This window comes from Cavia porcellus, unplaced genomic scaffold (assembly GCF_034190915.1).
Source record: "Cavia porcellus strain 051 isolate PalLab524CR breed Dunkin Hartley unplaced genomic scaffold, mCavPor4.1 scaffold_9, whole genome shotgun sequence".
NCBI lineage: Eukaryota > Metazoa > Chordata > Mammalia > Rodentia > Caviidae > Cavia > Cavia porcellus.
The window spans coordinates 71,276,213-71,291,857 of record NW_026947492.1 but is presented as its reverse complement, the minus strand read 5'-3'; the positions used below and the strand labels follow the sequence as shown (position 1 = coordinate 71,291,857).

At 39.3% G+C, this 15,645-nt stretch overlaps 1 protein-coding gene and 1 pseudogene across 1 annotated transcript; one reads left to right on the top strand and one right to left on the bottom strand.

The window, feature by feature from the left end:
* Positions 1–2,287: 2,287 nt before the first annotated feature.
* On the top strand, positions 2,288–3,288 carry LOC100728756 (olfactory receptor 2D3-like). The gene has a single exon (XM_003462416.2). It carries the CDS (start codon positions 2,365–2,367, stop codon positions 3,286–3,288), a length of 924 nt encoding a protein of 307 aa, XP_003462464.1. The 5' UTR covers positions 2,288–2,364.
* A 10,593-nt stretch (positions 3,289–13,881) lies between these two features.
* On the bottom strand, positions 13,882–15,084 carry LOC100716974 (olfactory receptor 2AG1-like; annotated as a pseudogene).
* Between the last annotated feature and the right edge of the window lie 561 nt (positions 15,085–15,645).

The window sequence follows — 15,645 nt, the reverse complement described above, 5'->3', positions numbered from 1 at the left end:
AATAAAATGTCCCATATACTTGGTTGAAATCTTTTCAACTTATATAGATTAATTCAGGGAAATAAATATTTTTGTATATGTGAAGATAATATATATCACAGATTTCTTCAAATGTATTATTAATGCTTCTGAAGTGGGTACCTTTTTTAACCACTGAATTTTTTTTATCAAAACTTTTACTTGATTTTTTAAGTATATAACAATAGAGGAATGTCACACCCCTTTTCTTCAGGTATCAAAGCTTGAATTAGCATTTTTAATTGACTTTTGTACATGCAGTCAAATTTCATGAAAGCATTGATTTTATTTTTCCTTGGATTCCTTTTATTATCCTTTGAGTAATACCCTAAAATGTAATAGCTCTTAAAATAATAGCTGTTCCAAACACTTTAAAATACCCTCATTATTATCCTTCTCAGTGCTTATATAAATGCTATTAGTTTTAATGATTAGCTCTAACAATCTTTAAATAGAAAATCTGTTTGACTTATGTTCAAGAAATAAATATGATTTATAGTTTAAACTTCTCTCAACTGATTTTAGAAGAAAAACAGAAGCTAGCCTAATGGTGACGAATTTCTTCAGATTTTGCTTTTCTGAGAAAATCTTTATGCCTCTTCTGCTTCTAAAGTTTAGCTTTGCTGCAACATGAAATTGCAGCTTTGATTTTGAGTGTACCTCACAGGGCCATGTGCTCAAGCTCAGATCTCCAGTCTATGTAAATATTTAGAGGTGATGGAATTTCTAGGAGGTGGGCCTATGAAAGGAAGCCAGATCACTGGAAGCATGTCCTCAAAGGGGATGTTGGGCTCCAGCTGTTTTTCTCTCTTTGTTTCCCAGCTGTCCTCTGGTGAGCAGAGTCCCTCTTGTCATATACTTTTGCTGTCATATACTTTTGCTGTGACAGACTGTGCCACAGAATGTTGTAGTGTGCCCACGGGAACTGGGATTGAAACCTCTGAACTATGGGGCAGAGAGTCCTTTCATTAAGATGATTATCTCAGGAATGTCTTTACAGAGACGCAAAGCTAAAACGACTTAGGATGACTTAGGATTCTGAGCTAGTAGGTGTTTTGTCTTTTCTTTCATCACTGTAAATAAATCATCCTGTCCCTTTCCCCACAGTCTGCAGGATTTGTGTGGTGAAACTAGCTGTTAATCCAGTGAGGTTTCATTATATGTGACTTGACATTTGTTCTTGGACTTTTTTGGATTCTTTCTTTTTGCTTTACTTTGGCAGGTTGGTATTAACTTTCCTTGGAGAAGACCTTTATAGATCCCTCTTCAAGGATCTGGTTAATCATATCTCTCCTAATATATCTGGTTAATCATATCTCTCCTAATATTTAGGAAGTTTCCAGCTATCATTTTATCTAATATGTTCTTTGTAATTTTCTAGTTTTTCCTCTTCTGAACTATGAGGCTTAGACTTAGACTTATTTTGGTACTTTTAAATTTTTAAAACTTTCCCCTTACTGGGTTGATTCAGGAGACCTCGCTTCAAGAGCAAAGTTCATTCTTCTGCTCCAGTCTGTTAATATAGCTCAGAATTATATTATTCATTTCACTCAGAGTTCAGAATTATGAGCGCTTAGAAAAACCAGATTAATAATTCCTCAAATTTTTTGTCTCATAATCTATTGGAAACAATAAGAGACTCATATTGTGTAAAAGAAAATACAAAAAAAAGTAAAGGTAAAGAAACTATGAATTAAGATAGTAGGGTACCCAGTATATGAAACTTGTGTTACCATTGCCAAAAGACCCTATGCAAAGAGATGCCAGACTGTACAACATAGATTAAATATTATTCAAAGGATATTACTGAGCACAACTACCAAAAATGTAGTCAGTTTTACTGATATCCAGCAATATCCTTTTCACACTGATTATAAAAGAAAGAAGACTATAGTCAAAGAATGGCATCACAGATATTGTCTACCCCTTGACCAGAGTTTTCTCTAAAATTATGTTGTAAAATGAAAAAAATTCAGGCTTCATAAGTGCCATTGGTTTATAGAGACCAGCCTTTTAAACCTACATCAATTTGTATGCTTTCCAAAATTATATAGAGGAAGGGTGCCCTGTAAGGACCACTTTAGTTTTTACTATACAAGTCATCAAGTGGTTGAACCAAGATTTGCTCATAACACAATTGCAATGATTTTTAACCACTAGTGTTACTAAAGGATTCAAGAGAAAAAAAAATGGATTTCACTTGCTAGAAGTACAGAACAAAGAGATCTCAACATTAAAGCAAAGGACAATTTTGGATACTAATAAAAGTTAATTTACTCAGACTGAAACAGCTGATGCATATTATGTGTTTTCTTGTTATTTTTCTATGAATAGAAGCCAACACTCATGGGAGAGAAGAACCAAACCTCCGTGGTAGAATTTGTCTTTGTGGGCCTCTCACAGGATCCACAGACTCAAGTTCCTCTCTTCTTCCTGTTTCTGGCCATCTACCTGCTGACCGTGCTGAGAAACCTGCTGATGGTCGTGCTCATCCACACAGACTCCAGACTCCACACACCCATGTACTTTTTCCTTAGGTACCTGTCCTTTGCGGATCTCTGCTTTTCCACCACCACAGTGCCCCAAGTGCTAGTCCACTTCCTGGTGAAGAGGAAAACCATTTCCTTTGTGGGATGCTCAACACAGATAGTTGTTTTACTTCTGGTTGGGAGTACAGAGTGTGCACTTCTGGCGGTGATGTCTTATGACAGGTATGTGGCTGTATGCAAGCCATTGCACTACTCCACCATCATAATACATGGTGTATGCGTCCAGCTGGCTGTGGGGTCTTGGGCCAGTGGAGCTTTTGCATCCGTGGTGGATACCACATTCATACTGCGTCTTCCCTACCAAGGAAACAATGTCATTAACCACTTTTTCTGTGAGCCTCCTGCCCTTTTGAAGCTGGCTTCAGCAGACACTTACAGAACAGAAATGGCCATCTTTGCAATGGGTGTGGTAATCCTGCTGGCTCCTGTGTCCCTCATCCTCATCTCCTACTGGAATATCATCTCCACTGTGATCCGGATGCAGTCTGGAGAGGGAAGGCTCAAGGTCTTCTCTACCTGTGGTTCCCATCTCATTGTGATTATTCTCTTCTATGGCTCAGGAATATTTGCCTATATGAGGCCAAACTCCAAGATAATGAATGAAAGGGACAAATTGATATCTGTGTTCTACTCAGCAGTGACACCCATGTTGAACCCCATCATTTACAGCCTGAGAAATAAGGATGTCAAAGCAGCACTCAGAAGAATAACTGCAAAATAATCTGATGGACAGCTGTGACTGTCCACTTATCATGAGTATTTTAAGCATGTAGAAAGAAGCATTTTTCTTGTATTGTTTTCTAATTGCATCCCATTCTATCTAATATTCTTCCTGCTATTTTCCTATTTATCTATTCATATAACTTCAACAAGTTGCCTATTAAAGTAAAAATATTATTTGTCATTTGAAATAAAATTGAAAACAGTAAAAAAGAAAGCATCTTGGTAAACATGCAAAAATTTAAAAAACAAAAAGAGGAATGCAGGAGAAGGGAGTAATGAAAGGCAGAGAAAAGAGAAAAAGGAAGGAGAAATGGAAGGCAAGAAGAAACCAGGACCACACAATCTTAAAAAGAATTTAAAGAACAGGAATATACTGATGTGCAAAAATTAAACAAAGAATAAGATAAACAAATAAACATTGCAAATATGAGAATGCACAGTGGCAAATGGCTTCATTTCCTTATTTCTTGCAAACATTTCAAAGTATGTTTTGAATTGTTTACATAACCCAAATTACATTTGTAGAAAGTAAGGGTATAGATATAAAACGTATTCTTCATGGTGATATATTTGTAAAATAATATTCAGTTATAAATTTAATAATTTCTGTTATTAAAAGGGAGAAAAGTCAAAAATAATGAATGGTGTATTTTCTAAGTGTACAGGAAAATACAAAGGCAAAAACTGATAAATTAGAAGGTTTGGATTAAAAAGTGTCTTAAGTTACATACTCAAGAATCTACACAGCATTTAATTCTTTAAAAACAGTGAAGATTGGACTGTAATATTGAAGGTGTGATGGTGAATCTGGATTGTCCTTTTGTGTGGCTTGAAAGATGCCTAGGAGTTTAGTAAGAGATTCTTCTGGGTGTGTCCTGTTGGGCACTAGGGGTGGCACTCTTTTCCTGCTCCATGCTTCCCTTATGCCAGGAGTTAACACTGGCATAACACTTTCAATCACCTTGTCTCTGCCATGATGTTTGTTCCTTAGAGATAGCCATCCATGTACTGAAACTCCTAAAACCAAGAGCCCAAATAGATACCTCAGGCTTTATGTTTGGGGGACCAGATATTTTGTCTCAGCAATGGAAAATCTAACTAACACAAATGGGAAGCATGATAGAATGTGAAATAAGGCAGCAAAAGGAGATCTGAAAGACTGTCATGACCTTTGGAAAGACATTTGGATCTGTAATGTAGAGTAGAATGTGCAGGACTTTACTACCCTGATTCTTGAGTTGCTTGTTTAAAACCATCTTTCTCAATGAAGAATGATCAGGACAGTTGACCTCAGTCATTTGCATTTAAAACAACCATTGGTGACTCCTGATAAAATTAAAAAGTACATCAATGTTTTTAGGTAATGGGATAAGTTTTAACATAAATGAGGTGTGTAATTATTTGCTTACATTTAAATCCTTCATTAAATTGCTAACTTTATGGCAGTAAAGCATGTGACAGCTTTGCTGTCCTCTGTATGAACTCTATATTAGTACTGTTCATGAAGTAATGTGCCCAAATGTTGCTGTTAATCCCTATCACCTAGGTTTTTGAAATAAGCTATACAATTCATTATCGATAGTCACCCCACTGTGCAGTAGCACATCAGAGTTTCTTGAATCTATCTAATTGTAATGCAGTACCCATTGATCACAGTCCGCTGTCCCTCTCCTGATGCCTCTCTCTGCTTCCATAACTCTTGTATCATTTTCCACTTTATGAGCTAAAACTACAAAATGGCTTTCTCTACATTTATGAATTAAGCAATTCAAATTATAGTTTATGTTTGGAGAATAAAACAGAAAGTAAATTAGTCAATTTCCAAAAACAGTAGTATTTGTCAGAAATAGTTCACACAATCAATCATGTTACTTTTTGTTGTACCCTAAGAAAATAGCTTTGTTATATGTGTATTATAGCAAACCTGTATAGGGGCTTACTAAATGTGTTTGTTTTATCCTTTTTCCCTAACTGATATGTTAAGGGACCTAATTGATCTGTTGAGCAACACTCTCCTCTGTAAAGAATTGCAAGAATCTCACCTAATTGATATGTTAACCATTGTTGCTCTCTACAAACTACAGAAGCTGTGCTAAAACAAGCTAACAAGGGTTGTTAATCACTGCTAGGAGCCTTTATTCTCCTCTAAAGAGCTAAGGAAAACTAGAATGGCAATTAATTTACATTTGTTTAAAGTAACCTGCTTGTGTGCAGAGAGATTTGTGTGTGAGTTTAACCCTTTACCCTGATCTTGACACATTACCGCCGTTTTCTGTTCTGTATGGCGCCTTATTGCCTCCCTCTCCCCTCACCTATCTATCTAGGCCATAAAGAATTTGGGTTTCTGGTGACCTCCCCCTGACCCGGTGATGATCTGTTGTAAAATGAGCCTGCCCCAATTTTAAGAACTGCTTAGCTTAAACAAATTACCGGGTAATACTATGGCCCAAATCCCAATCGGTGCTTTCCTTTTGTTCTGTATGTATCAAATGAGTTAGATATCAGGTCTTCGTAAAACTTAAGTTCCAGCGTCTCATAACTTGTGACCCCTTCGCACTCACTAGCGAAGACAAGCTGTCCTGAGATAATTAACTGTCCACTTTCTTCTCCAAATATTGCTGCAGACGTGCCACTCTGAGATAATGTCAGTCTGCAGGATGGAAATAATTTTTAAAAAACACCAGAAACTCCCTAGATTGTCAGAGCTAAGTGGACAGCAATACAGTTTCCAGACTCGGGTCAACAAGTTTGATGGCTCTACAGGTTTCTTTGTTTCTCTCCCCCCGCCCTTTCCTCCAGCCCCTTTTTAAAGTCCTCCCTTCAGCTTCTAGGGGACAGTCTCCAAATTGGCTCCCGGAGACTGGTCGCCAGGCCTGGAAATAAAGCCTTTGCCACTAAATTTTCAGTCTCTTGCCTCCTTGGATTTTATACCGGGGCTCAAGTTATAACATTTGGGGGCTCGCCCTGGATGGAAGCAAGACCCCAGACTCATTTCTGAACATTTGAAAGTAAGTGCTCTGGAGGATTTGTTTGGGCCGCGGTCAATTTGTAATTTTGAGGGGATGCCCTCAATTTGGGAGCGGGAACCACCCGAGGACAGAGTCAGTTGGTTTGTAGGACAAATTCTGTCCATTTGTGACTCTGCCCTGGGTGGGGAACAGCTCCGTTTGGAAGGGGACGCCCTTAATTTGGGAAGTGAAACCTCCTGAGGACAGAGTCAATTGGTTTTTGCCATTTGTGACTCTGCACCGGGTGAGGAACCACTCTGTTGGTTAATTTGTTAATTCCTCCAGATCCCAAAATTTGACTAATTTTTGGGCAAAGGCCATTTTTGCTGCAGCTTGTCTCGTCTTGTATGTCTGTTTGTTTGTCCATTTGTTCTAAATGTTCTCCTTTTGGTTACCCTAAATCTAACAGAACATTCTCTCCTAGGAACCCCTTCTACGAGCCCAGAATGGACAAAGGGATTTAGATATTGATGTGCAGTGTTTTTGTTCTTTAAAATTGTTTGCCTGTTTGGATTTGTTACTAACTTAGGGGCTTGTTGCCCATTTCTGTTGCAGGATCCATATGGCTTATTAGATTCAAGCTTCATAATAAGAAAAATTATTTCCTTTAGCTCACCAAACTGTGCAAAAAGCACCCTTTGTTTGTGTCTTTAATGTTGTGGCGCCTTGTTTAATATGTAAGTCTTCAACTGATTGCTTGCAACCTTGGCATGCCTTTTAAAAGGAGTATTTTTCTTTCTGGTTAAAAAGTAAATATATGTGCACATATATGTGTATATTTATGGTTTTTAAGAATCATATCAACTTTACCAAGTAAAAACCAGGTCATACTGTAATTGAGCCAGTTAAAAGGTTATAGCTTTAAAAAACCCAGCATTTTAATGTGGTAAAAAGACATAAAATTAATTAAATATGTTTTAGACTACTAGAAGGTAACTTCAAGGGTTTTGTTGAGAGTTTTAATGTTGTCTGAGAAGCGAAAAAAAAAGATAATTGACTGGTGATAGTAAAAAGGAGGGACAAAGAAAGTGGTTTGTCTTCAAGTAAAATGTCTGCTGTGCCAAAATGTAAAAAAAAGATAAAACTTAGAGGTATATTATAAGTTATAAAAAGCTCGAGATGATATAAATTTTGTCTTGGTTTATAGTACTGAAGACAACAGGTTTGACAAGAAGTAAATGTGTTCAAAGTTTGACAGTATTGGATCAGTTTTGATAGATTTATTTATAAGATTCTAAACCTTTGCTGCAAAGTGTTTCCATTAATATGAGATTATAGATGATAATAGAGATAAGATATAAGTTTTCACATGTGCTGTGGACCTCTGGGAGATTATATGGCACAATTTTGTTACCTATGAAAAAGCTTCTTTTTGTTAAGTATGTAATTTCAGTAAAATGATGGCCTGCCAGGTGGCACCCTGGGACAAAAGGTGGTGTGCCATCCAGATAAAGCCTGCTCTCTGATATGGAATGCCAAAACCATGTTGTCCTTTTGTCCCAAGCCGATTGAACATCCAGAGGTAAGGAGGTTTCCCTAGTATCGCCAGTTGGTCTCTTTGCAACTCAGTCGGCCCCACATGTTAGAAAAAAGATTACAAAGGTTTGAGAGTTTAAAAAAAAATGCCCCTCAGCCAGTTGATAGAGATAGCACAAAAGGTCTTTTAAAACTAAAAAAATTACCGTCTACTGGGAAATTTGTCCAGCGTACCTGAGTCCTCACAACTGACTTAGAGTTAAAACTGTTGGGCAAATGGAATCAGGAGATTCCAGAAGTCTGGGCAGAAGACAATCCTCCAGGGCTAGCAGTCAGCCAAGTCCCCCTTCTGATGGAGCTCTTACCCCAAGCATGCCCCTTCTGCTTGTGACAATGCCCGATAAGCCTGCAGGCCCGGAAAGGGATTTAAAGTCCACATGCAGAGGCTAAGAGACAATGATATTCTCATTCCTTGTGTCTCTCCCTGGAACATGCCCTTGCTTCTAGTCACTGAAGCCAGGGACAAATAACTATCGCTCTGTACAGGATCTCGGAGAGTTAATACATGAGTTCTGAGTCTATACCCAACAGTGCCAAATCCTGAGAACACCTGGTACTCTGTTCTGAACCTGAAAGATGCTTTCTTCACTTTGCCACTTACTCTGGTGAGTCAACTCCTTTTTGCCTTTGAATGGACTGACCCAGATACGGGGGTAAAAAAAAACAGCTGACCCGGACACATTTACCTCAGGGTTATAAGAACTCTCCCACTCTTTTTGATGAGACATTAACAAGAGATCTTTTAAAATTAAAAAAAAAAAAACACCCTGAGATAGTGCTCCTCCAGCACATGGATGACTTGTTAATAGCCTCGACCCCCACGGAAGCTTGTAAGCTTGTCAAGAGACAACTGAAAAACTGTTAAGGACTTTGGGGCAATTAGGCTATAAAGTCTCGACTAAAAGGGCACAATTGTGCTGTCAGGCTGTGACTCATCTGGACTACAAATTGCAAAAAAAAAAAAAAAAGGAGGAGGATTTTGTCTAAAAAAGTGTCCAGGCTATATTGCAGATCCCATTCCCAGAAACTAAGAAACAGGTGCGCGAATTTCTGGGAGCTGTCGGATACTCCAGGCTGTAGATTCTAAATTTTACTGAAACAGCTCACCCCCTGTAGGGCTCCCTTAAGGAAAAAACTCACTAAACTGGACTGATAAATGTAAACTGGACCTTGCGGCAGCTCAAGTGGGCCTTGACAGAGGCCCCAGCCCTGGGACTCCCTGATGTTACCAAGCCATTCACCTTGTTTGTAGATGAACTCAGGGGCATTGCCAAAGGAGTCCTAACCCAGGACATTGGCTCTTGAAAGAGGCCTATAGCCTATCTTTCCAAAAGGCTCAATCCAGTAACAAGAGGGTGGCCTCCATGCCTAAAATTCTGGCCGCTGTGGCAATGCTACTTAAAAGAGGCCCCCCCCAAAAAAAAAACCTCACTTTTGGACAGAAGATTTCTGTAGTGACCTCCCACAGTTTAGAGACTCTTATCAAAACCCCTCCTGAAAATGTGAGTGCTAAAATCTCACACTATTAGGCCCTGCTCCTAGACCCAGAATTGATAGTTTTCAAGACTTCTTCAGTTTTAAACCCAGCCACCCTTATGCCTGACAACGACCTGAGAAATTTCACAGATGGAAGCAGCTTCATCCAGAACGGCAGAGGCAGATGAGTGGCCGGGGCAGCAGTGACCATCAAAAGGAGGTACTCTGGGTTAAGCGGTTAGAGCCTGGCATCTCTGTCCAAAAGGTGGAGCTCATTGCTTTGACTGAGGTACTAAAACTAGCCACAAAAAAGAGGGTAAACATCTATACAGATAGTAGATATGCTTTTGCTACTATACATGTACATGGAGCCATCTATTAAGAGCGAGGTCTCTTAACCTCGGCCAGGGCAAAGATTTAAAAAAAGGGGGGGGTGGCTCCACAGATCCTAGATTTGCTGGCAACAGTCTGGCTGTCGGCAGATTGCTGCTATTCACCTGAGGAAACAATTTGGCAGATCAGGCCTCTCAAAGAGTAGCAATCACATCAGAGGGGCCAGCCGAGAAAGTAACTGCTCTGATGCGAGTCCCCCCGACCTTGTCAAAACCAGTCTACACAAAGAAAGACTGCACTGGTTGTTGTGAGCCATCTAACAGATTCCAGTCCCTGTGACTAAAAGACAAGTGCAAAATTTCTAGGAGCCACAGGACTGATCCAGAGTTTGGGACCCTGGCAGAGGTCTGTTGTCTACCTTTCCAAGACACTTGATTCTGTAACAACCAGATGACCACCCTGTCTGTGGTGATTTCCTCAGTAGCCCCCTCATAAAGGAAGCTTAAAAATTGACTTTTACACACAAACTCTTGTTTCTTCCTGTTCCCTGGAGACTCTCATCAAGGCCCCATCAGACTGCGGATGTCTAATTCCTGAGCCATACATTATCAGGCACTATTTCTGGAAACAGCGGCTTCAAACTCTGGCTACTTTGCTGCCTAAGGATGACCCCTCGTTGCCTCACTACAATTGTACTGAGGTCATTGATCACCTCACAGGACTTCGACCTTATCTAGTGGATAAGCCATTATCTAGAGTTCCATCCTACTTCTCTGATGGAAGCAGCTACGTCTATCAAGGTAAGCGGGTCTTGGGAGCTGCCGTTACACAAAATCTCAGGTTCTATGGGAACAAATCTTAGAGCCAGAGACATCAGCATAGTGGGCTAAACCCATTGCCCACACTGAGGCCTCAAGTTGTCTTTATCAAAAATGGAGTTTATTGTCTTCTGGAGTCAAAAGATTAAATTGCTCCCCAAATTTGGACTTGTTGGCTGCCATCTAGATGCCAAGGAGAGTGGCTACTATCTGCTGTATAAGCCATTGGGCAGAAGATGATCTTGTTATAGGAAAAAATAATTTGGCAAATGCCACCTTCCAAAAGATAGCCAGAAAGCCCCAAAATCAGTGGGGATTGAGATAAGCTTGACATTACTGCTGATCCCACCTATTTTCTTTGTCAGAGCCCATTTACACTTAAAAAGACCAGCATCTGGCAGCTCAACTTCCGAGAGATTCCCGGGGGCTAATATCAAGCTAGCCCAGTCTGTGAGCTTCAGATGCCCTCAGTGCCAATTGGTAAATCTAAAAGTACTGCAACAAATAGAAACCACTGGTTATCGTGAGACTATGCCTAAAAACACTAAAAAAATAGATTTTACAAAAATAAAAAGCCTAAAACTTCAAGGATATAAATGTTATAATGGTTGATACTTTCATTAGATGAGTAAAAGCGTTTTCTACTTAGTCTGAGTCAGCTCTGATAGCAGTTTCCCTGATTTGGTCTCCCTTTTTATCCATGGGGTCCGACAATGGCCTGGCTTTTATAGCCTAATAACTCAAATTAACCTAAGCTTTGCAGATCAATTAAAAACTCGATTGGGCTTACCAGCCTCAGAGTTCAGGAAAGGTAAAAAGATAAGTTAGATTTTAAAGACTATAATTACTAATGGCCTTAAAAACTGGCGAAAAATGGGTAAGTCTCTTTTCCTTCTGCCCCTTTGTGTGCGTGATGCATCCCCTATGTTGCAGATATTTCCTCTTTTGAGGTTTTATATAAGAGATCTTCCTCTTATCATTAAAGGTTTCTAAAAATTAGCTGATTTAACTAATGAAGATCTTATTAAGTCTCCCCCAGACTTTTCAGCCAGCTCTGACTTCCATCCACTGGTTATTTCGCTGCTGCCCACTGCGAGCTAAAGAGCCTAGGCACCTAGACAAGCGACCTCACCATAAATCACTTGAGCTGCAATAGACTGTCAAAGTAGCTGAAAGCCTGCCTGGATTCAACGTTCCCACTGCAGACAGGTCCCAGCTTCAAAAGACCATTAGCCTGTGGATAAATAAACTGTCATTTCTTCCAAGGACACTTTAAAGCTTAAGATTGTCTAATATAACTGATAATTTTGTGTTCTCCTCTTTTGTAGAGACCCCTAAGAGGCCTCTGTCTGACTTAAAAATTGTTACTTGTATGATAAAACAGAGTAAATTTAAATGTTGGTTTTCTTTCTCCTTTTGGTTAACAGCTTTAATGACAGCTACAAGACCTTTGTTAATCCTCCTACTGGGCCTTGTGTTGTAAACAAGTTGATAAACTATGTCAAAGTTCTTAAAAGCTTATAATTATAAAGACACATACAAGGTTATAAACAGATGGTAAGGAGTCAATGATTTGACACACTGACTAAAATCAGTGGGGAATGTTGTACCCTAAGAAAATAGCTTTGTTATATGTGTATTATAGCAAACCTGTATAGGGGCTTACTAAATGTGTTTGTTTTATCCTTTTTCCCTAACTGATATGTTAAGGGACCTAATTGATCTGTTGAGCAACACTCTCCTCTGTAAAGAATTGCAAGAATCTCACCTAATTGATATGTTAACCATTGTTGCTCTCTACAAACTACAGAAGCTGTGCTAAAACAAGCTAACAAGGGTTGTTAATCACTGCTAGGAGCCTTTATTCTCCTCTAAAGAGCTAAGGAAAACTAGAATGGCAATTAATTTACATTTGTTTAAAGTAACCTGCTTGTGTGCAGAGAGATTTGCGTGTGAGTTTAACCCTTTACCCTGATCTTGACACATTACCGCCGTTTTCTGTTCTGTATGGCGCCTTATTGCCTCCCTCTCCCCTCACCTATCTATCTAGGCCATAAAGAATTTGGGTTTCTGGTGACCTCCCCCCGACCCGGTGATGATCTGTTGTAAAATGAGCCTGCCCCAATTTTAAGAACTGCTTAGCTTAAACAAATTACCGGGTAATACTATGGCCCAAATCCCAATCGGTGCTTTCCTTTTGTTCTGTATGTATCAAATGAGTTAGATATCAGGTCTTCGTAAAACTTAAGTTCCAGCGTCTCATAACTTGTGACCCCTTCGCACTCACTAGCGAAGACAAGCTGTCCTGAGATAATTAACTGTCCACTTTCTTCTCCAAATATTGCTGCAGACGTGCCACTCTGAGATAATGTCAGTCTGCAGGATGGAAATAATTTTTAAAAAACACCAGAAACTCCCTAGATTGTCAGAGCTAAGTGGACAGCAATACAGTTTCCAGACTCGGGTCAACAAGTTTGATGGCTCTACAGGTTTCTTTGTTTCTCTCCCCCCGCCCTTTCCTCCAGCCCCTTTTTAAAGTCCTCCCTTCAGCTTCTAGGGGACAGTCTCCAAATTGGCTCCCGGAGACTGGTCGCCAGGCCTGGAAATAAAGCCTTTGCCACTAAATTTTCGGTCTCTTGCCTCCTTGGATTTTATACCGGGGCTCAAGTTATAACACTTTTGAAGTTAAAAATGGATTTTATACGAATTTTGTTTTAAAGAGAATTTAAAATAGGCTCATAGCGGTAGAGCACAGTTACGTTCCTAAGAAAATGAAACATATTCCTCCCTTCCTAAGAAAATGAAACATATTCCTCCCTCATTTTAAAGAATATTTATTTTAACTCATACTCAAACACATAAATATGATACACTTTCATGGAGAACTACTAGATTTTATTGTATGTATATACATTTTACAATGTTTAAATCAGATACAAGAACCAAAATTATGAACCCTTCGTATTATTGAAGCATATCCAGACATGTTTAGAAAAGTGGACAAGCACTTTTTGGTTTTGTTTGCTTTAATTATTTACAAATGACCCTTGCTTATAATATGTTCTAACTGACTGTGAATATTTTATGAATATTTTTAAGATTTGAACTTTACCCACTAGAAAATGTTCCCTTTTAAATACACACACACACACACAGGACCATCCACAACAGCTGTTTCCTGGAGACAAGAAAAGATGCATCATGTGATGGAAAAACAAACTACTGCTAACTGACATTAGGTAAAACTGTCAGTGCATACCTGATCTTTTAATATTATTGATTGATCTAAAAGATATGCAAACCTCAACACTCCTGTACCAAAGGTACTTAAGGTTTTCTTAGGCTACACATTTGAAACTGCTTTCCCAAGTTCTTAGCTTGATCCAGTATGGACTAAAAGCTTGAGGGTCCATGTTTGGATATCCATGTTTGGATATCCATGTTTGTGATAACACTAGAAACACTCCACAAAAGCAGTTACCTAAAGAAATAGTAATATTTAAAGACAGTGAATAGTAATGTTAAATAATATGAACCATATCCTATAATATTAAAAGAGCATTTGAAAAATTTTTACATTTCTATACTTCTGTATTGAAAGACACAATTTCCATTACATGACTTTTATTATTATGAGTATTTCACTCATAAGATAAATCTTTTGATTTCAAGAAGTGGTTAATGTTGGAGATCTACCTAGAGAGTAGGGTGTGTGTGAGCATATATTTTCCTAAGACTCTCCTCAAAGCATATATAACATGCTTATTTCTCAGGCTATAAATGAGGGAGTTCAGGGCTGCTGTGACAGTTGTGTAGAAAGTTGAGGTGATGTTGTCCTATTTGGGATCGTGGAAGTAACTGGGTAGGACATACATGAGTGTAGCTGTCCCATAAAACATCCCAGAACACTCACGTGGGAGGAGCAGGTAACAAGAGCTTTCTTCCTGCCTTCTTTGAGTGCATGTGGAGCACACTGAACAAAATGAATGCATAGGAGGCAAAAATGGCAACAAAGGGGAAGAACACACCCATAGCATATACCAGGAACTCATCTCTGGAGGTGTCTGCACAGGCCAGATTCAGCAAGGGTAAAATCTCTCAGAACAGGTGTCTGATCTTCTGGGATTGGCAGAAGGGATAGTGCATGGTATGCACAGTATATCCTAGAGCACTCAGGAATGCTAGGATCCAGGAAGAGGCCACCATAAACCAACAGACTCTAGACCTCATGAAGATCATGTAGTTGAGAGGATGACAAATGGCCTGTCATAAGCTGTGAAGGCCAGTAGGAGGTCTTCTGCACCACCCACAGTCAGCTCCAGGAACATCTGAAGGGCACAGCCTTCAAAGGATATGGTGTTTTCTCTCTGCAGAAAATCCATGGGGGCCTTTGGAGTGACAACTGATGTGAACAGGAGGTCCATGAGAGAGAGCTGCCCCAGCAGGAGATACATGCATGTGGAGCCAGACATCCACTGTGATGACCAGAAGTAGCATGCTATTGCTGATCAGGGCCAGCGTGTACAGGACACTGATGTGGCACCAAGCAGTTCAGAAGATCCACTGTGATTCAAGAGCCCCCAAGATGAAGCCACTTCCTAAGGTGGAGTTCTGGAGCTCCATTCTGTGTGGATCTTCAGCTGACTAGGATTGCATAGATTCTCAATTAAGTCTTTCTAAGATAGACCGTAATTTTGTCCCATTAGAAGCTTCTTAGAATACCAATCTTGAATTCATGAGATATAACATTTCCATTAGCAATTGACTTTTGTCACTTGATTTCTGAATTTCTGATTTGTAATTTATATTAATAAGAAAGTTTGTCTAAATGGAGATCTGAGACAAGCGTAATTGTTAACCATCAAAACATCACTACATAAATATAGTATTCAGGACACTAAATCTGTGCAAGTATATTTCCAGGAATATTAAACCATCTTTCTACTAAGATTAATTCATGAAGAATGAAACAGCTAGAGGGTGCAGGATGGTGAAAATGACAGGAATTATGTGACTATTTGTGAGCTGAGCTATCTAAGAGGTCAGAAAGCACTTCTGCAATATACAAAGATGAGGATGTGCAGAAAGACAAATCTACATAACACAACCGAGGTAGCATTTAATGTATAGGAGGCTGTTGCTTCAGTTTCTGATATGCAAGCCTTTGTGCACAGGGAAGTAATA

What these genes read in the sequence shown, in the direction of transcription:
- LOC100728756 (XM_003462416.2), top strand. Translation starts at nt 2,365, where the DNA reads ATGGGAGAGAAGAACCAAACCTCCGTGGTAGAATTTGTCTTTGTGGGC.